Here is a 22,310-nt window from a genome sequence, read left to right on the forward strand (position 1 = left end):
ATTTACAGTTCTCTCCATTGATAGCTGTTCAAATTGAAAACCAACATCTTCTGAATATAAAAATACAATTAAAGCATCAGCTGTTCTTTTAATTGTTTACATCACAATTTAATGAATGAAAAAAATTTATAAAAAGGTGGTGGTTACAGAATACATAACAGCTAACCATTCTGACACTATGAGGAAGCATTCAGAACTTCACATGTAACAACTTGATAGCTTTATCTTTGATCTAGTGGTGTGGATACACAAATAACTAAAAGGCAGGAGTGTAGGTGGCAAAGACAATAGAGAGGACAAATTGGATTCTGGGTATTATACAGATTAGGGCACTGAATATAACAAGGAAGGGATGTTTTTGTGTGGTATTGCGTGCAGATCTGTGCACCACATTTTGGCAGGATTTTCAAACTAGGGAGAAGCTACAAAGATGCACTAGAATTATATCAGGAATGAAAGATTATAGTTATGAAGAAAGGTTTGAAAAAAAATTTTTTTTCCTACTGGAGCACGAAAGACTACAAGATTCTAAAGGAGATTTACAAAATTATAATGGATTTTATGAAGGTAAACAGTGAACAATTGTTTCCATGGGTTGGCCAATTGGTTACAAGAGGGCAGAGATTCTGGATTATCATGAGAGGAATAAGGGAGAAAGGTAGAAGAACTGCTTTCATACTGAGGATTATTCGAACATGGAATTCTTTTCCACAAGTGACTATTGAGGCAGAAACTATGCAAGTAATTTTATGGACGGAAAAACATTTAGGAACCCATAATCTCTGTTCCCAAATTCCGCTCCAAGTGAGCGAAGCTCTACTTCAGGAACGTGAAATGATAAAATTTATGTTCAACAACATCACTTAAAAGGGAAATGGGTCAATATTTGAAAACAGTTTTAAAGGATGCAGGGCAATGGCATTAAAGTAGAGAGTTCCAATTGGAGAGCGAACACAGGCATAAATATCATATGTTAATGATTATAGGGGGCTAGGAAATAAAAGATGAATTGGAAGGATGGGCCTGATGAGATCTCTTGGAAAGGATTGCTAAATGTCTCTGCTGTTTGGCAGGAGATTTAATTAGAGAGCAGTAGCTATCAGCAGTCATATGAACAACTTGACTCCCCAGTAGCTAATTTATGGGGCAGGATTTTACCAAGGACTTCAGGACACCAACCTCTCGATGAAATAGTCCTGAACCTGCAATTGCCAGTCGCAGGATCAGCTGAGTAATTTTATCGGAGGCAACCTCCTAGTTGACAGCCTCTGCATTTATTGTCCAACTATGAACAGTTGGCAGACTCCTGATACTGCAGGCGCAATGAGAGGGTCTGCAGCTCCAGAGCCTTACCAGCCCCATCAAGAGAGGTGAGCTCTACTGAGGCAGGTCAGGGACCGCGAGGATGCCTCAACATGGAGGCGCCTTTGGAGGGGTAAGTAAAAAAAAAAAAATTCTGAGGAGCTGAGGGCAGAAGACCCCTCAGAACAGAAGGGAAAGCCCTCCCGGGGCAGGTGTTTGGACTGTGGAGGCTGCCTTTCCTTCATGCGGTTCCTTCAATGGGACATGGAGCCTCTGGCTCCAATGGCTCCCAGCCGATTGCAGGGGCAGCCTCCCCAGATGGCAGGGGCCCCTCTGCCATTGGCAAAATGCTGGCAGGCATGAAGAATCAACCCTAATTGGGTCCTTAAATATTGAAATTGGCTGCCTGCCACCGCGATGCAAGCAGCCGATCCAGGTCCCAACCCACCACTGGGAAACTTCCCCGACAGCAGGAATGCGTCAGGGGCATCCCAAAGCGATTTTATCAGCAAGCAATGAGGAAAGCAAATGGCATGTTGGCCTTTATTGCAAGGGGATTGGAGTACAAGAATAAAGAAGTCTTGCTACAATTGGACAGGGTTTTGGTGAGAGCACATCTGGAATATTGTGTGCAGTTTTGGTCTCCATATTTAAAGGAAGGACCAACTTGCCTTGGAGGCAGTACAGCAAAGGTTCACTAGACTGGTCCCTAGGGTGAGAGGCTGAGTAAATTCAGTCTACATTCTTTGGAGTTTGGAAGAAAGAGAGGTGATCTCATTGAAACGTATAAGATTCTGAAGGGGCTTGACAGGGTAAACACAGAGACGGTTTCCCCTGGGTGGGGAATCTAAAACACAGGGGCACAGTCTGAGGATAAGGGGATGATCATTTAGGACTGAGATAAGAAGAAATTTCTTCAAAGGGTTGTGAATCTTTGGAATTCTCTACCCCAGAGGATAGTGGATGCTCTATCATTGAGTACATTTAGGGCTGAGATAGACATATTTTTGGCCTCTCAGAGTATCAAGGGATATGGGAAGCAGATGGGAAAGTGGAGTTGAAGCCGAAGATCAGCCATGATCATAATGAATGGCAGGGCAGGCTCGACAAGCTGTATGGTCTACTCCTGCTCTTATTTCTTAAGTTCTTATGTTCCCCCCCAGGTTCCCACTCCCCATCAGTATCCACAGGTGACTGAATGCAAGCATGGCCCATGAGTGGAAAAAGACTGGGCATAGTTGTGTCTTGTCCCAGGAAATCTGCTAACACTCGCTCTGTAAACTCAAACATGAATCGTCATTCAGGCATTGCCTTGGGATGGAAGCAGGTGCCTGTGGAACCATGTGCCAGATTTTCAAAATGTAGGCAGGAAACCAGAGCCAGGGCTGGTCTTTGGTTTGAAACCCACCACCTATGGGAAGCTGATTCAGATTGCAATCTTTAAGTGGAATAGCCTTAATTGGTTTCCTGTCCTCGTAGAGCCAGTGGGATTGAATTTGGCAGTGGGTCAGATGAAGTGTGTAGACTCCCATGGCAGCCATCACTGAGGCTGCTGGTTGTCCTGAGGGAGGGATCTGCCTTCCACCGCATCAGAGGGAAGTGAGATGTCATAGGGGCAGGGCAGACCCTCGCTTCATCGATGCCCCCTGGGTCCAATGCTGGAGGCCGTGAGGGAGAGGAGGGAGGTTATTTTGGCGGAGGCTGGCAGGAGGAGGTCACCTCATTGTACAGCAGAGGCACCTCTTTGTTCAGTGTTATTCCCCTCCACCCCCTCTTCCTCCTCCTTTCTTACCTCCTGTTCCTCCCCGCTAAGCTGACTCCTTCCAGGGCTTCATTGTCCTCAAGGTCCACACCTCTCTGGAGAGCCAAGTTATGAGAGTGCAGCAGACCATCATAATGACCAAGACCCTTGCAGGAGAGTATTAGAGGGTGCCACCTGACTGATCCAGGCACCAGAATCGCATCTTCAGAAACCCGATGGCCTGCTCAATGGTTGGCCAGCTGACCAGGTGACATTAGTTTCTTCACCTCTATGCCTCTGTCTGGGGCACCCGTAGAGGGATCAGGAGCCATCTCTTTAAGGGATTTCCCTTGTTCTCTTGCAGCCCTCCGCTGTGTTCCTCCGGCCTCCTGTTGTCCAGGAGGTTGCATCTGCTGAAGCTCAAACTACCTGTTCTGTCCAATGTCAGAGTAGCCTGTCCACAACCAAATTAGCTCAGCTGGGCTTTGTGCATTCACCAGCCCTGCCAACCCTAGCTGCCACAGTGATGCCAGTGGCTGCATGTCATCGCTCCGGTTTCCTGTCACTCACCACTGAGAAATTTAACTCTTCCAGCCACAGTAATAGCCAAACTGAGGCACAGCAGAAGCAGCTGAGCTTTATTTGCTGCCTCTGCTTTATGTTAATCAGCCCTTCCCACAGCTCTCATAGACCTCCACACTGTTCACATCTCCATGACCCTGTCATAATCCCCACACGGCATCTTCCCCATACCCAGCCTTTAAAGTGTGTTCCCTAAAACTGACAAGCCTGTTAATGGGCTCAATAGGCAAATAATTGGAGGCAAGCACCCAACCCGTACCCTCCCTGCCAGCAGCACTTTGAAAATAGCGTCACGTTCCGGAGGTAGCAGGACCCAGTGCCGACCTCCAAGAACACAATATTCAAATCACACTCGCAGCAGTTTCCATCCCCAGCAGGCTTTGAAAATCTGTCCCACAGGCTGGATTTTACCATAGGCGGACGGGAATTCGCCACCGATATAAAAGTCGGTGGCTAATCCGCTTCTCCCTAGCCCGGGGATCCGTCCCACATTTTACGGGTCCCTGGGCTTTAACTGTCCCGAGGCGGGACTTTCACCCACTTGAGGGAGGAGGTCCCGCCTCTGTGAGCTGCCGGCCTATCAGCGGGCCGGCAGCTCTTAGTCCCAGCAGCACCACCGGGAGCGGCGGCCACTGCTGGGTCTGCATCCCAGCCTTTGCCATACAGCGTGGAAATTAGGTAAGTTGGGCTTGCCTCACCGGCGGGTCGGTCCGTCCCTGGTGAGGCTGGAGTGGTCGCTTGGTGGGGGGACTTCATGGGTCCCGTGGGTGGGTTGGGAGGCGGGGGTGGCCCTCATTCGGGCACCCTGTGCCCAACTGCCATGGTCCCCTCCGGGGCGCGGAAAGGCCGGCAACTATCACTGGGTGGCCTTTCACGTCCCCAGCACACCCACTTGCCACAGGTAAAATACCACTTAAGGGCCTTGATTGGCCCCGGGCGGGCAGGCCGTTCCCCCACGCCCAACCGCGTAAAGTTCACTGGAGGCGGGAGCAGGGCAGTTGGCCTCCTGGAGCCTCCCACTCAATTTTACACCGCCCCCACGCCACCAACTGACTCGCTGGGGTGGCGTAAAATGCCTTCAAGAAAGCAGGGAGGAGGAGAAGAAAATTCAAGATTCATGACAAAGAGTGATATACTTGATCAAGTTGAAATGTACATACAGGGGTTGAATTTCCACGTGAGTTTTCCCACTTATTCGTCACAACTTTGGCAGAATATCTGCAGGAACCCAGAGAATGGTGTGGTTTATGGAGTTTCCCTGGGGTTTTCAGGGATCTTCTACCAAAGTTACTATGGATGATCCAAGGAGGACCTAGAGAAATCCGACCCCACAAATGAAAAGGAAGACAGTAGCTAAAGTAAACATTGGTACTTAGAGGATGAAACTGGGGAATTAATAATGGGAAACAATGAAATGGCAGAGACTTTGAACAAATATTTTGTATCTGTCTTCACAGTAAAAGACACAAAAAGCATCCCAAGAATACCACCAATTCAAGTGGCAAAAGGGAGGGTGGAACTTAAACAATCACTATCACTAGAGAAGAAGTACTAGGAAAACTAATGGAACTAAAGGCTGACAGGTCCCCTGGACTGATGGCCTGCATTCTAAGTTCTTAAAAGAAATGACTGCAGAGATAGTGGATGCATTGGTTGCAATCTTCCAAAATTCCCTACGTTCTGGAAAGGTCCCAGCAGATTGGAAAACTGAAAATGAAAATAAAATCCATGGGATCCAGGGAAACGCAGCAAGGTGGATACAAAATTGGCTCAGTGGCAGGAAACAAAGGGTAATTGTTGACGGGTGTTTTAGCGGCTGGAGGGCTGTTTCCAGTGGCATTCCGCAGGGCTCAGTACTGGGTCCCCTGCTTTTTGTGGTATTTATTAACGATTTGGACGTGAATGTACGGGCATGATCAAGAAGTTTGCAGACGACACAAAGATTGGCCGTGTGGTAGATAGTGAGGAGGATAGCTGTAGGCTGCAGGAAGATATTGATAGTCTGGTCAGATCGGCAGAAAAGTGGCAAATGGAATTCAACCTGGAGAAGTGTGAGGTGATGCATTTGGGGAGGTCAAACAAGGCAAAGGAATACACAATTAATGGGAAAGTTAGGAGATGTGTAGAGGAAGTGAGGGACCTTGGAGTGAATGTCCACAGATCCCTGAAGGTAGCAGGACAGGTCGATAAGGTGGTTAAGAGGGCATATGGAATCCTTTCCTTTATTAGCCGAGGTATTGAATACAAGAGCAGGGAGGTTATGCTGGAACTGTATAACTCATTGGTTAGGCCACAACTCAAGAACTGTGTGCAGTTCTGGTCACCTCATTATAGAAACTGCACTAGAGAGGGTACAAAGGAGATTTATGATGATGTTGCCGGGAAAAATGCAGCTATGAGGAAAGATTGGAAAGGCTGGGGTTGTTCTCCGTGAACAGAGAAGGCTGAGAGGAGATCTGATTGAAATGTACAAAATTTTGATGGGCCTGGATAGAGTGGAGGTGAAGGGCCTACTTACCTTAGCAGAGAGGTCAGTGACTAGGGGGTATAGATTTAAAGTAATTGGTGGAAAAATTAGAGGGGAGTTGAGGAAAAACTGGAAGGTGGCATTAGAATGGGTGGATCGTTTTGCGGCTGGCACAAACACGATGGGCCAAGTGGCCTCTTTCTGTGCCTTAAACTTTCTATGATTCTACCTCTATTCAAGAAAGGAAGGAGGCAGAAAGCAGGAAACTACAGGCCAGCTAGCCCAACAGCTGACATTGGGAAAAACTCGAATCCATTATGAAAGAGCTAGTAGCAGGACATTTAGAAAATCATAATGCAATCAGGCAGAGTCAACATGGTTTTATGAAAGGGAAATCATGTTTGACAAATTAGAATTCATTGAGGATGTAACAAGCAGGGACAAACAAGGGGAACCTGTAGATGTAGAGTATTTGGATTTCCAAAAGGCATTCAATAAGGTGCCACATAAAAAATCACTACACAAGAGCTCATGGTGTTGGGGGTAATATATTAGAATGGATAGAAGATTGGCTAATGAACATCAAAAACAGAGTTGTGACAAATAGGGCATTTTCAGATTGGTAAACTGTAACTAGTGGAGTGCCAAAGGGATCAGTGCTGAGGCCTCAACTATTTACGATCTATGTTAATAACTGGGATGAAGTAACTAAGTGTATTGTAGCCAAATTTGCTGACAATACAAAGATAGGTAGGAAAGCAAGTTGTGAGGAGGACACAAAGTGTCTGCAAAGAGATATAGATAGGTTAAGTGAGTGGGCAAAAACTTGTCAAATGGAATATAATGTGGGAAAATGGGAGCTAGTTCACTTTGACAGGAAGAATAGAAAAGCAGAATATTATTTACATAGACAGAGACCACAGGATGCTGTGGTACAGAGGGATCTGGGTGTCCGTGTACATGAATCACAAAAAGTTAGTGTGCAGGTACAGCAAGTAATTAGGAAGGCAAATGGAATGTTGGTATTTATTGCAAGGGAGATGGAGTATAAAAGTATTGAAGTCTTGCTACAACTGTGAGACTGCACCTAGAGTGCTGTGTACAGTGTTGGTCCCCTTAAGAAGAGATATACTTGCATTGGAAGCAGTTCGGAGAAGGTGCACAAGGCTGATTCCTGGGAATGAAGGGGTTGTCTTACGAGGAAAGATTGTACAGGTTCGGCCTATATTCATTGGAGTTCAGAAGAATGAGAGATGATCTTATTGAAACGTACAAGATTCTGAGGGTGCTTGACAGGGTAGATGCTAAGAGGATGTTTCCAGTCGTGGGGGAATCTGGAACTAGGATGCGCAGTTTCAAAATAAGGGGTCTCCTTTTTAAGATGGAGAAAAGGAGGAATTGCTTCTCTCAGAGGGTGGTGAATCTTTGGAATTCTCTTCCCCAGAGAGCAGTGGAGGTTGGGTCACTGAAGATATTCAAGGCTGAGTTACAGGTTTTTGATCTACAAGGGAGTCAAGGGTTATTGGGGGCAGGCAGGAAAGTGGAGTTAAGGACACAAACAGATCAGCCATGATCTTATTGAATAGTGGAGCAGGCTCGAGAGGTCGAATGGCCTACTTCTGCTCCTACTTCATATGATCTTATTACATTCTGCTCCATCATTCCACTTATGTAATTTATAAATATAAATGATTACCTGTCTTCCTTTGGCAAATCAAGCCACTTAAGAACAGTGAAAACTCTTTCTTCAAATGGAATGGAGCTTAAAAAGAGAGAAAAAATACACAAATTTGAAAAATTATAATTGTTCACACATTTCACAGATCGAGTGCTAAACAAAAGAACAAGACAATGTACAGTATTACAGCACTGCCACATAACTAATCTATTTTGTGATTCATCAGATTCCCAAATACACTAGCAGTAACTTTCACCTTCACCGCCTGGGTGATAAATCAATGGAATTTACTGTGCACACATTACAGAACCCCCGATTTTCATTTCCATGGTGGTCTGGCTTTCATTAACAACCACTAATCTACAGAGTCACACAGCAGACCAAAACATCCTTTAAAGACTCCATACTCTGTTCTCTTGTTTCTCCACTCCATTGGCCTCGTACACCATTGCAAGAAAGATCCATGTAAGCTTCAAGAACAATAGGTCATTTCACCCATCGAACACATTCCATTATAAGTCAGGGTTATGAATTAATGTGAAGAGACTTTCCTTTTTTTAGTCCAAATGTCTTTCTAACTGTGGCATTTAAGATGTGCATCTCCCAGTCAAGCAGCGTATTGATTTTAAAATTCTCACCCTTATTTTCAAATCCCTCCATGGCCTCGCCCCTCCCTATCTCTGTAATCTCCTCCAGCCCCACAACCCTCCAAGTTATGTGCGCTTCTCCATTCTGGCCTCTAGTGCATCCCTGATTTTAATCACTCCACAATTGGTGGCTGCACCTTCAGCTGCACCTTAGCTCTAAACTCTGGAATACCATCCCTACACCTCTCCACCTCTCCAACTCATTTTCCTCCTCTAAGACACTCCTTAAAACCTACTTCTTTGACCAAGATTTTGGTCATCTGACCTAATATCTCCTTATGTGGCAGTGTCAAACTTTGTTTTATAATGCTCCTGCAAAATGCCTTGGAACATTTTATTACATTAAAGGTGCTATATAAATATAAGTTGTTGTTGTTGGAATGCAGACCTAATGGCACCAATGGGAATGCTTTAACCTCAGGAGAGACTTGGCAGCAACTCAGTCGCAACTGTTTGGAGGACAGAAGAATCTCCAGTCAGATGCCCCAGGCCTCTGGAGGAACCATAGACTGTCCTTGGGGCATCTAGTGTCAGAGCCTCTGCTGCAGATTTCTATGGAGTTACCACGTGTCTTAGTTTGACATTGGCCTCGGACACCATTGCAAAACCATCAGAGTACTTACGATAGTAGACTCCTCCATTTGACCTGTCATTTGCAGCCCACTCAGTCCCCAGTGCCTGCACATATTTTTGATCAGCCATTTGGAAATACTGTCCAGAATTAGTGACATGGCAGAAATGGGCACACATGAGGCTGCTCTCTGGATGATAGGACATGTGTGCCTTCTTACCAACACCTTGCCATGCCTGAAATACGGCCTGGAGTTAATACTAATATCTCCACTAACATATCAAAATATCACTAAAATTTTTTTCAAGATACAAACATTTACCAGCTGTTGTTCTACGCACCTGTCAAATATTTTGTAAAAGTTTGGGTATGTTCCATTTATGTTGACTTCAGATCCAGGCCAGAAGAAGGTACCTGTCTTCAGACCCTGATACATTGCTGTCAGCCACAACTACAGGAAGAAATAAAGTTATTAACTAACGTGACCTCTGGACACTCCTTGACAGAATTCACCAAACACTTCCTGTGCTTGCTACAAACCATTCCGTGTGCCTTGAAAGAAAAACTTTTTATTTGCCATTGCTTTGTGGGATACCAAAACCAAATGATGATTGCATTACAGCAACAGGACACACTGTGTTGTGTCAGGTCGCAGATACTACCAGAATTGATAATAAAATAAGAGTGGCTCAGGAGAAAAACTGAACGTAGTCTCGCCAGCCCACCCATCGTGACAAAATACATATCAAAAACTGGTGTAAGAATGCTTCCCACAGTAGCTCAGTAAGGTTATCTAGTGAGTGGCTGAATCCTACAGACAAGCAAGGTCCCAGCTCTCCAAGGCAACAGTAAGCACTTTATTTAGCCTCAGCATCACTGGGCTGTGGAGGAGGGGAGGCGGGAAAAATCAGCTGTGTAACAGCCCCGACAACCAATTTTATCTGCAGCACCTGTAGAAGAGTCTGTCACTCTAGTATTGGCCTTTATAGCCACTCCAGGCGCTGCTCCACAAACCACTGACCACCTCCAGGCGCTTACCCATTGTCTCCCGAGACAAGGAGGTCAAAGAAGAAGATTTGTTCACCACACAGAGGCATCCCACTCAGGTCTGCCCTTGCTCCATTGAAAATTAAAGGTTCCTCAAGGAATAAGTGCTGAACGGTTGTTTCGCAGACTGGAAGGAGGTATACAGTGGTGCTCACCCGGGTTCAGTATTAGGACCACTCCTCAATGATATAGATTTTTGATATATATTAATAATCAGGACTTGGGTATATTGAGCATGATTTCAAAGTTTGCAGATGATACGAAACTTTGAAATGTTGTAAACAATGAAGAGAATAACAACAGACTTCCGGAGGACATAGAAAGATTAATGAAATGGGCACACATGGCAAATGAAATTTAACACACAGAAAAGTGTGAGCTGATACATTTTGGTAGGAAGAATGACATGAGGAACTGAGACTCCAACAGGTTTTTGTACAAAAATCCTTGTTGGCAGGACAAATTGAGAAGGCTCTTAAAGAGCATATAGGCTCTTTGGCTTTATTTATATAGAAATAGAGTACAAAAGCAAGGAAGTTATACTAAACCTTTATAAAACACTGGTTAGGTCTCAGCTCGAGTATTATGTTCAATTCTGGGGACCACACTTTAGGAACGATGTCAAGACCTTGGACAGGATGCAGAAGAGATTTGCTAGAATGCTACCAGGGAGGAGGGGCTTCTGTTATGTGGAGAGACAAGAGAAATTGAGGTTGTTCTTCTTACAGCAGGAAAGGTTAAGAGGAGATTTGATGGAGATGTTCAAAATCATGGAAGTTTCTCCATATTTATTCTATCAAAACCAAAGGAGAAACTCTTTTCAGTAGCAGAAGGGTCAGTAACCAAAAGACAAAGATTTAAAGGTGAGTGCAGCAAGGACCAATGGTGACATGAGGAAGTTTTTTTTTTATATACGCAGTGAATGTTTTGATCTGGAATGCACTGTCTGAAAGGGTGGTGGAAGCAGATTTAGCAGCAATACAAAAGAGAATTGGATAAATAATTGAAAGACAAAAGTTTACAGAGCTTCAAGGAAAGTGCAGAGGAGTGGGAATAATTGGATAGTTCTACCAAATGTATCATTCTACGATTCTATGATCAGTCTCAAAGCTATTGACAAAAAGTTGCATTTATATAGCATCTTTAACATAGTAAAAATGTTCCGAGCGTCTCATAGGTGCATCAAACAAAACTGACCAATTTTATAAACAAAATTTGACAACATTTACAACAGTTTTGATGTTGATTCGGAAGTACCTATGCAAAGCTCAGCTTGGAGAACAAAAATTTAAAACAGCAAATGCTGAAAATTTAAGTATAAACCATGCTGGAAACATGTTAACTTGTATTTTCTCTATACAGATGGTCGTAACATGCTGTGCATTTCCAGCACGTCCTGCTTTTATTGCAATTAGGAAAGCAGGTACTATAAATAGAAGACAAATGTTTTCCAGCATTTTCAAGAATTGAGATGAATAATTATTCTCCTAGAATAAATAATTTACAAAGGAGGTGCATCATAGGATGACTGTTGCATTGCAATATTTCACATTTCCGGAATATTTTTAGTATAGTCGATTTTTAATTCTCAGGTGATCAAATAACCTCAAGTTGTTGAGCGTAACGCTGAAATGTTTTGCTAATTCTCGCTGGCAGATAGTCTTTCCTCTTGTTGGAAAAGCAAATACTTCTCTGTGATACAATTTTTATAGAGTCACAGAGTCATTTATGGCACAGAGGAGGCCATTTGGCCCACTGACTCTATGCTGGCTCTCCACGGGGCTATGCAGTCAGTCCCACGCCCCGGCTCAATCCCCGTAGCCCTGCAAGTCTATTTCTCTCAGGTGGCCATCCAACTTCCTCTTAAAATCATTGATGGTCTCCGCTTCTACCACCCTCATGGACAGCGAGTTCCAGGTCATTGCCACCCGCTGCATAACAAAAGTGCTTCCTCATATTCCTACTGCATCTTTTGCCCCAAATTTTCCATCTGTGTCCCCTAGACCTTCTACCATTAGTTAATGGGAACAGTTTTTCCTTGTTTAACATATCTAAACCTGTCATAATCTTGTACACATCCATTAAATCTCTCCTCAATCTCCTTTGTTCCAGGGAGAACAAACCCAGCTTTCCAACCTAACCTTGTAACTAATTATATCCTCCATCCCTGGACCATTCTGGTAAATCTCCTCTGCATCAAGGACGCTCACATCCTTCCTGAAGTGTGACCACCAGAACTAGACGCAATACGCCAGTTGGGGCATAACCAGAGCTTTATGAAGGTTCAGCATAACCTCCCTGCTTTTGTACTAAATGCCTCTATTTATGAAGCCCAAGATCCCATATGCTTTACTAACCACTCTCTCAATATATCCTACCACCTTGAAAGATCGTTGCACATGCACCTCCAGGGCCCTCTTTTCCTGCACATCTTTAGAACGGGGCCATTAAGTATATATTGTCTCTCCCTATTCCTCTGCCAAAATGCATCAATTTGTCAGTATTAAATTCCATATGCTACCTGTCTGGCCATTCTGCTAGCCAATCTATGTCCTGTTACAGGCAGTACATATCATCCTCATTGTTTGGCGTACCTCCAAGTACAGTGTCATCGGCAAATTTTGAGCTTCGACTCTGTATTCCAAGATCCAAGTCATTTATATATAGCAAAACCAGGCAGGCAGTGCAAGAGTCCCCTGAGTCTATCTTGCTTGCTAATCGGTTTTCCATTTTGGATACTGGTGAGAGCGATGGTTCCTCAGGGTAGTGCAGCCACAGCAAAGTCTGTGGCACCACAGGTGGCTCAGCTGCACAGATGGGGAGAAAGAAGAGTGGAAGTGCAATAGTGATAGGGCATTTGATAGGCAGGGAATCAGACAGGCATTTCTGCGGCAGTAAACGTGACTCCAGGATGGTGTGTTGCCTCCCTGGTGCCAGGGTCAAGGATGTCGTGGAGCAGCTGCAGGACATCCTTTTGGAAGAGGGTGAACAGCCAGAGGTCATGGTCCATATTGGTACTAATGGCATAGGTAGAAAGAGGGATGAGGTCTTGAAAGCAGATTTTAGGGAGTTAGGAAGGAGATTAAAAAGCAGGACTTCAAGAACAGTAATCTCAGGATTACTCCCAGTGCCTAGTAAGCACAGGAATAGGAGGATAGATCGATTGAACAGGTTGCTGGGGAATTGGTGTAAGAGGGAGGGTATCAGATTTCTGAGGCATAGGGACCAGTTCTGGGGTAGGTGGGACCTGTACAAGATGGACTGGCTACACATTAACAGGACCAGGACTAACAGCCTCGCAGGAGATTTGTGAGTGCTGTTAGAGAGGGTTTAAACTAGCTTGTCAGAGGGATGGAAACCTGAGGGGTAGCTCAAATTGGAAGTAAAGCTGGTAACAGGAAGTAGAAAAGTAGCAAGTGACATTAGAAGGCACGCAAAACAAAGGCGAGCATCAACTAGGCTTAGAATGCAGAATAATGCCAGCAGACAAGGTTAAGGGTACTCTACCTGAATGCATGCAGCATTTGCAACAAGGTAGATGATTTAAAGGCCCAAATAGAGGTAAATGGGTATGATCTAATTGCCAGAACGGAAACGTGGCTACAGGGTGATCAAGACTGGGAACTGAATATTCAAGGATATTCGACAATTAGGAAGGACAGACAAAAATAAAAAGGAGGTGGTATTGCACTGATAATAAGGGATGGGATCAGTACTTTAGTAAGGGAGGATCTCAGATCGGAAGAACAATATGTGGATTCTGTTTGGGTGGAGCTAAGAAACAGCAAGGGGCAGCAAACCTCGGTAGGAGTTGTTAATAGGCCACCAAATAGAAGTAGTAGTGTGGGGAATGGTATTAATCAGGAGATTAGAAAAGTATGTAGCATGGGTAATACAGTAATCATGGGTGATTTCAATCTGCATATAGACTGAGTAAACCTAATGAGCACTAATGCTGTGGAGGACGAGTTTCTGGAGTGTGTTAGGGATGTTTTTCTAGAGCAGTATGTTGAGGAACTGACTAGAGAACAGGCTATTTTAGATCTAGTTTTATGTAATGAGAAAGGGCTAATTAATCATCTTGTTGTAAAAGAACTTTTCGGGATGAGTGACCATAATATGATAGAATTTTACATTATGTTTAAAAGTGAAATAGTTTAATCTTAAACCAGGGTTATAAATTTGAACGAAGGAAATTATGAAGGTATGAGGGGCAAATTGGCTGAGGTGGATTGGGAAAATACATTAACAAGAATGACAGTACAGAGGCAATGGATAGTCTTAAAAGAAATATTTCAAAGTTTACAGCAACTATACATTCCTTCAAGACACAAAACCCCCAAAAGTAAAGGCAATCAACTGTGGGTAACAAAGGAAGTTATGGATTGTATAAGATTAAAAGAAAAGGCTATAAAGTTGCCAGAAATAGCAATAAATCTGAGAATTGGGAGGATTTTAGAATACACCAAAGGAGGACCAAGAAACTGATAAAGAAAGGGAGAATATAATGTGAATGTAAGCTAGCAAAAAACATAAAAACAGACCATAAAAGCTTCTATAGGTATGTTAAAAGGAAATGTTTGGCTAAGACTAATGTGGGTCCATTAACAGGCAGTGTCAGGAGAATTTATGATGGGGAATACAGAAATGGCAGATAAGCTAAATGATTACCTTGTGTCTGTCTTTACTGAGGAAAATACAAGAAATCTCCCAGAATTGGAGATCAAAGGGATTGGGGAGAATGAGGAATTGAAGGAAATTAGTATTAATAAGAAGGTTGTATTGGAGAAATTAATGGGGCTGAAGGTTGATAAGTCCCTAGGACCTGATATTCTACATCCCAGAGTGTTGAAAGAGGTAGCTATGGAGATAGTGGATGCATCGGTGATCATCTTCCAAAATTCAATAGATTCTGGAACAGTTCCTGCAGATTGGAAGGTAGCAAATGTCACCCTGCTATTTAAGAAGGGAGGGAGAGAGAAAACAGGGAATTATAGAACTGTAAGCCTTACATCAGTCATTGGGAAAATGCTAGAATCTATTCTAAAGGATGTGATAAATGGACACTTGGATAATAATGATCTGGCTGGCATAGTCAACGTGGATTTATGAACGGGAAATCATGTTTGACGAACCTGGACGTGGTATACTTGGATTTTCAGAAGGCTTTTGATAAAGTCCCCCACAGGAGATTGGTTAGCAAAATTTTAAGCACATGGGATAGGAGATAATATACTGGCATGGATTAAGGATTGGTTAACAGGCATAAAACAGAGAGTAGGAATAAATGGGTCATTCTCATGTTGGCAGTCTGTGACTAGTGGATCAGTGCTTGGGCCCCAGCTGTTCACAATATATATCAATGATTTGGACGTGGGGACCAAATGTAGTATTTCTAAGTTCGCGGATGACACAAAACTAGGTGGGAAGGTGTGTTGTGAGGAAGATGCAAAGCGGCTTCAAGGGGATTTGGACAGACTTGGTGAGTGGGCAAGAACATGGCACAGGGAATATAATGTGGAAATGGTGAGGTTATCCACTATGGTAGGAGGAATAGATGTGTAGAGTATTTCTCAAATGCTAAGAGATTAGTAAGTGTAGATGTACAAAGGGACCCAAGAGTCCTTATCAACAAGTCACTGAAAGCTAACATGCAGGTGCAGCAAGCAATTAAGAAGGCAAATAGTATGTTGGCCTCCATTGCAAGAGGATTTGAGTACAGGAGTAGTGAAGTCTTGCTTCAGTTGTATAGAGTTCTGATGAAGGGTCACTGACCTGAAATGTTAGCTCTGCTTCTCTCTCCACAGATGATGCCAGACCTGCTGAGTATTTCCAGCATTTCTTGTTTTTATTTCAGATTTCCAGCATCTGCAGTATTTTGCTTTTATTCAATTGTATAGAACCTTGGTTGGACCGCACCTGGAGTACTGTGTGCAGTTTGGTCCCTTTACCTTAGGAAGGATATTATTGCCATAGAGGGAGTGCAACGAAGGTTCACCAGACTTGTTCCCAGGATGACGGGACTGTCCTATGACGAGAGATTGGGGAATCTGGGCCTGTATTGTCCGGAGTTTCGAAGAATGAGAAGGGATCTCGTTGAAACCTACAAATACTTAAAAGGGATAGACAGGGTAGATGCAGCTAAGATGTTTCCCCTGGTTGGGGAGTCTAGAACCAGGGAACAGAATTTCAAAATAAGGGGGAAGCCACTTAGGACAGAGATGAGGAGAAATTTCTTTACTCAGACGGTTGTGAATCTTTGGAATTCTCTACCCCAGAGGGCTGTGGAAGCTCAGTCATCGAGTATGTTTAAAGCACAGATTGACAGGTTTCTAAATACCAGTGATAAAAAGGGAAATGAGGATAGTGTGGGGAAAAAGGCATTGAAGTGGAAGATCAGCCATGATCGTATTGAATGGCAGGGCAAGCTCAATGGACTGAATGGCCTACTCCTGTTCCTATTAATCTTCATCAAAAAACTCAGGTTAGATTAGTCAAGCATGATCTGCCTTTTACAAATCCATGCTGGCTATCCTTAATTAACTTGAATCTCTAAGTGTCAGTTGATATTTTCTCTGATTATTGTTCCTAAAACCTTACCCACCCACTGATGTTAAAGTAACTGGCCTGTAGTTGCTAGGACTGTCCTTACACCCTTTCTTGAATAAGGGTGTCACATGTGCTATTCTCCAATCCTTTGGCATCAGGATGTGATAACTGTACACTTGGAAAATAATGATATGATTGGGCAGAGTCAATATGGATTTATGAAAGGGAAAATCATGTTTGACAAACCTGTTGGTGTTTTTTTTGAGGATGTTACGTGTAGCATTGATAAAGGAGAATCAGTGGATGTGGTACACTTGGATTTTCAGAAGGCTTTTGATCAAGTCCCACACAGGCGGTTAGTAAACAAAATTAGAGCACATGGGGTTAGGAGTAATATACTAGCATGGATTGAGAATTGGTTAACAGCCAGAAAACAGAGTTGGAATAAATGGGTTGTTCTCAAGATGGCGGGGCGGCACAGTGGCGCAGTGGTTAGCACCGCAGCCTCAAAGCTCCAGCGACCCGGGTTCAATTCTGGGTACTGTCTGTGTGGAGTTTGCAAGTTCTCCCTGTGTCTGTGTGGGTTTCCTCCGGGTGCTCCGGTTTCCTCCCACATGCCAAAGACTTGCAGGTTGATAGGTAAATTGGCCAATATAAATTGCCCCTCTTATAGGTAGGTGGTAGGGAAATATATAGGGACAGGTGGGGATGTGGTAGGAATATGGAATTAGTGTAGGATTAGTATAAGTGGGTGGTTGATGGTCGGCACAGACTCGGTGGGCCAAAGGGCCTGTTTCAGTGCTGTATCTCTAAAACTAAAACTGGCAGGCTGTTACTAGTGGGGTACCGCAAGGATCAATGCTTAGGCCACATCTGTTCACAATCTGATTTGGATATGGGGACCAAATGTAATATTTCCAAATTTGCTGATGACACAAAACTAGGTGGGATTGTCAGTTGTAAGGAGGATGCAAGGAGGCTTCAAGGGGATATAGACAGGCTAAGTGAATGGGCAAGAACATGGCATCTTGAATATAATGTGAATAAGTGTGAAGTGATCCACTTTGGTAGAAAAAAAAACAGAAAGGCAGAGTATTTCTTAAATGGTGAGAGGTTGGGAAGTGATGATGTCCAAAGAGAGCTTGGGTGTCCTTGTTCCTAAGTCACTAAAAGCTAGTATGCAGGTGCAGTAAGCAATTAAGAAGGCAAATGGTATGTTGGCCTTCATTGCAAGGGAATTTGAGTACAGAGGTAAAGATGTCTTGCTGCAACTGTATAGAGCCTTGGTAACACCGTACCTGGACTATTGTGTACAGTTTTGGTCTCCTTTTCTAAGGAAGGATATACTTGCCATAGAGGGAGTGAAACGGAAGTTCACCAGACTAATCCCTAAGATGGCAGGATTGTCTTATGAGAAGAGAGATTGGTGAAACTGGACCTGTATTCTCTAGAGTTTCAAAAAATGGGAGGTGATCTCATTGAAACTTACAAAATGTTTACAGAGTGCGACAGGGTAGATGTAGATAGGATGTTCCCTCTGGTTGGTGAGTCTAGAATCAGTCTCAGAATATGGAGCAGGCCATTTAAGACTGAAATGAGGAGGAATTTCTTTACTCAGAGGGTGGTGAATCCCTAGAACTCTCTACTCCAGAGGGCTGTGGAAGCTCAATCATTGAGCATGTTCAAAATAGAAATTGATAAATTTCTTGATACTAATGACATCAAGGAATATGGGGATAGTGGGGAAAAATGGCATACAGGTAGATGATCAGCCATGATCTGATTGAATGGCAGAACAGGCTCAACGGGCCGAATGACCTACTCCTGCTCCTATGCTCCTCCCTTATACCCAGGGAAGATTGGAAGTTATGGCAAGCCCTTTTGCTATCTCCATCCCCACTTCCTTTAGCAACCTGGGATACAAGCCATGCGGACCAGGTGACTTATCTATTCTAAGCACAGTCAGCTTTTTTAGTACCCTATTTCTCACTTGATAAGTTCACCTGACATGCATTATAGATGCACCATACACTTTTTTTAGTTCATTATAATCTATATCTCGTCATCCAAAGAGCCCAGTTCTTGGTTTCCCTAGCTTTTGCCTTTGTTGGAATGTTCCCAGCCTGTACCTGAAGCATCTCTTCCTTTACGATCACCCATTGTTCCAAAACAGCTCTTCCCTTCAGTCTTTGGTTCCATTCTACCCTGGCTAGATCCCTTCTCATCATGTTGAAATTAGCCCTTTTCCTATCTAGATATGCTACCTTATTTGGTTCTTTGCTTTTCCCCCCACAGACACTTGGTCCACTTAGCCCACCTCATTTCCCTGCACCAGATCCAGCAATGCCCCCTTTCTAGTTGGGCTGAGAACATACTGATCAAGGAAGTTCCCCTGAACACAATCCAGAAATTACTCCTGTTCCTTACCCTTTACTTTAAAATTATCCCAATCGATATTTGGGTAATTAAAGTCCCCCAATATCACCACTCTATACTTCTTGCACATCTCTGATTTCCCTGCAGATTTGCTCCTCTCTTTCTCACTATTTGGAGGCCTATAGAATACCCCTAGTAACATGACGATACCCTATGTGCTCCTCAACTCTAACCAAATGGATTCTGTCCTTGCCCCTTCAAGAACATCCTCCCTTTCCAACACTGCAATGTCTTCCCTAATCAGGAATGCTACCGCATCTCCTTTTTTCTACTCAATCTTTTCTGAACACTTTATATCCTTGGATATCAAGCACCCAGTCCTCGCCATTTTTAAGCCACGTTTGTAACTGCAACATCATATTCCCATACTGCTTTGTGCTAGTAGCTCACACCTTTGTGTGTTTACACATGTGCATTGTAAACTTGTCTTTGCATTCCTTGTAGTCCTTCTCAGTCCACTCCTGTCTAACACAGACAGTACTAGAGAAGGGAGTAGTTCTAACACTCTCACATTATGCACCGTATTCCTCTTTTCTACTTCTATATGCTGATGCCCATCCCCCTTCCCAACCAGTCATAACTGAAAATGCTTTGAGAATACAAACAATCGAACCATTGTGATAGTTAACAAAGAACTACAGGGGTGAAATGTCTCATTTCGGGTGCAGTTTTGTTGATATGCAAGTGAACTGAAGTGAATCCATTGTGCATGTCCCAAGCAGTTAACCAGTCCAAGACGCTGTGAGCTAGCACAAAACTTAAAGTACCATTTTAAATTCAGGAACCAGGAGACAACTATTTAGACAACTTCAAGGTGGGCATTCCTGGAAGAGAAGTGGCAGTGAATTAAGCACTAAAATAAAAGCAAAATGCTGCAGATGCTGGAAATCTGAAATAAAAAACAAGAAATGCTGGAAATACTCAGCAGGTCTGGCAGCATCTGTGGAGAGAGAAGCAGAGTTAATATTTCAGGTCATCAGAACGGGCAAATAGCTGAACTTCTTCAAGGTGGGCATTCCTGGAAGAGAAGTGGCAGTGAATTAAGCACTAAAATAAAAGCAAAATACTGCAGATGCTGGAAATTTTAAATTTGGATAAGAAGCAATCGTCTAAAGCATCGCTACTGGCAATGTTATTTGTGTTTAACTTAGATGCATTTTACCTGCACAAAAAAAAAGCAGGAAGCCTTGCAGACAGAGGATCACTATTTTTATTCTCTCAGGCACAGAATTATACTTGCATTTGCCGATGCCAAGAAAACTAGGCTATGTTTACCTTCCCATGCAACTGAAGCAAGACGTGGAGGCTATGGAGGTAGGAACTAAAAGGATGTGGAAGAACATTTTCTTTAGTTTTATGAAGTGACAAAATTTAACTCTGAATCTACCATCAGAAACCACTGTAGATGGGGGATAAACAATTGATGAGAAAAAAAAGGAACATTTTTACAAGAGTATAGTGAAATATCCATCAGTAATATAGGACATTTCACAACATTTGAAAGGGTTGGATTCAAATATAGTAATTCTCTTAACCCTGCAGAAACCAATGAATTGTCACTGATGTTAGGTGAATGGCACACAGAAGGTATACGCCCACTGCCAATGAATGGTCTGTGACACATGTAAATGCATCATAAAAATCAGCCTCATTCCAATTATGAGCTAAATAGTTTACACATTACATTAACTAAAGTTAATATTGTTGTGGAGAAACTGGGTCTGTAGCTTCCGCTGTTTAGTTGCTACATGGCCACTCAACACTAGAAAATGGCATCTGAGATGTGAACACACACTTTCAATAGCAAGAGTGCTGAACGTAATCTTGGTAAAGATTTTGTACATGCATGCCTAATCACCGTCAGCAGCAAGCAGACTAGGCAGATTAGATGTCAGTCAGTGTTCAACATTGATTTGATGCCAGTGCTGCCATTTTTGAATGCCACATCTTCACACCTTCACCTCGTACAGCTGAACACCATGTTAAATGGCATGAAGGCTTCTCCCACCACCACAACTCAAAATGGATCATGAATGACTTACGGGTTAGTTGCTGGATGATTTCTTCTGGCTGTTGGTGAAATTGCACATGTTTCTGGAGTTTTTCTATCCTTGCCTAAAGTGTGAATGGTCTACAGGGAGGGGTCTAGCTAGTACTGAAGTACTTCCTTGTTCATTTAAAATCTTGTGTTGGAATAAGTTGCTTCCAGACATGGGTGACCCAGAAGGGCCACTTCTGAAATTGACCATGACTGGGGAAATGAAGAGAGGCTGTGCAGAGCAAGATAAGCTCCCAGAAAAGGAAGAATGAGGTGGGGCATACTAACTCTCAATAGGAGGCCATATCCGCTGAATGTCCTTAGGGAGCAATTCTCTTACTTTAATTTCAACAAGGACCAAATCTTGATATGTCACTAAAAATGTTGTGACTGAAATTTGCCAACTGCATGGGGCTTTGCTTTGCGATGTTTTATGTGGACTTGGCATTTTCATGAATCGAAGAGCATTTAATTCCCTCGTTGTGAAAATGGTGTGAAACCACCGGCAGCGTATCATGCATGCCAATGCCCTGTATCCTAGCAGTAGTCATGATTTCTTCATTCTGCAGCAGTCCTCTGTATTTGACCCACCATGGCAAGTCAAAGACTGGCTGCTGGCTGATATAGCTTCTGACTCTGTTCCAGAACTCATGCACAAGTGAAAATACAATGAGAGCCATGCAGTCACAAACATCAGCATTCTCAAGCAATGTTTCCACTACCCGGACTGCTCTCGAGAAGCCCAGCAGTAATCAGCTCAGCGGGTATCAAGATTTGTAATAATGTTGCATGCTGCACAACCAGGTCATCATGAGCAGAACGGCCTTTCCCACTACCGATCAGGCAAGAAGCTGAGGAGCACAAGAATAACGAAGAGAAGGAGGGACTGGTAGAAGAAGGGAGGATGTAACATAGACAGCCCCTTTCTGTCTGGGCTCTACGTGATCAAATAAATTCAGAAGTGATACCAGTAATTTCAACCACACCTTCCCATTCACCAACAATCCCATACTCCTTAACTTGCCTCTATCACTCACCAGAACATTGTCCTCTTTCCAATAACATAACACTTCTTTAAAAATCACCAGAAGTTAGACATGCCAATTCAAAGTTATAAATTCCATCATAACATAATGCATACAAAATGAAACTAATCATCCTTGTGCATTCCCTTAGTACCTGTCATCTGTGTGTGCCTTTGCTTCTCCTAATGCTCCTGCCAGGTGCTTCCCAGTGGTTGCAGCATTGCTGC

The 22,310-nt window shown here is 43.4% G+C and overlaps 1 protein-coding gene across 2 annotated transcripts in view; it reads right to left on the minus strand.

Moving 5' to 3' along the window:
• The window catches only part of LOC137358739 (venom phosphodiesterase 2-like), a 194,012-nt gene that overhangs the window by 59,267 nt on the left and 112,435 nt on the right, over window positions 1-22,310 (minus strand). For both annotated transcript variants that reach the window (XM_068025035.1, XM_068025024.1), the window contains 2 exons: window positions 9,330-9,439; window positions 7,789-7,854 (listed from right to left, as the gene is read on the minus strand). In XM_068025035.1, coding sequence (XP_067881136.1) covers window positions 7,789-7,854; window positions 9,330-9,439 — 176 coding nt within the window. The remainder of the gene's footprint in view (window positions 1-7,788; window positions 7,855-9,329; window positions 9,440-22,310) is intronic.

Source organism: Heterodontus francisci, chromosome 3 (genome assembly GCF_036365525.1).
Source record: "Heterodontus francisci isolate sHetFra1 chromosome 3, sHetFra1.hap1, whole genome shotgun sequence".
NCBI lineage: Eukaryota > Metazoa > Chordata > Chondrichthyes > Heterodontiformes > Heterodontidae > Heterodontus > Heterodontus francisci.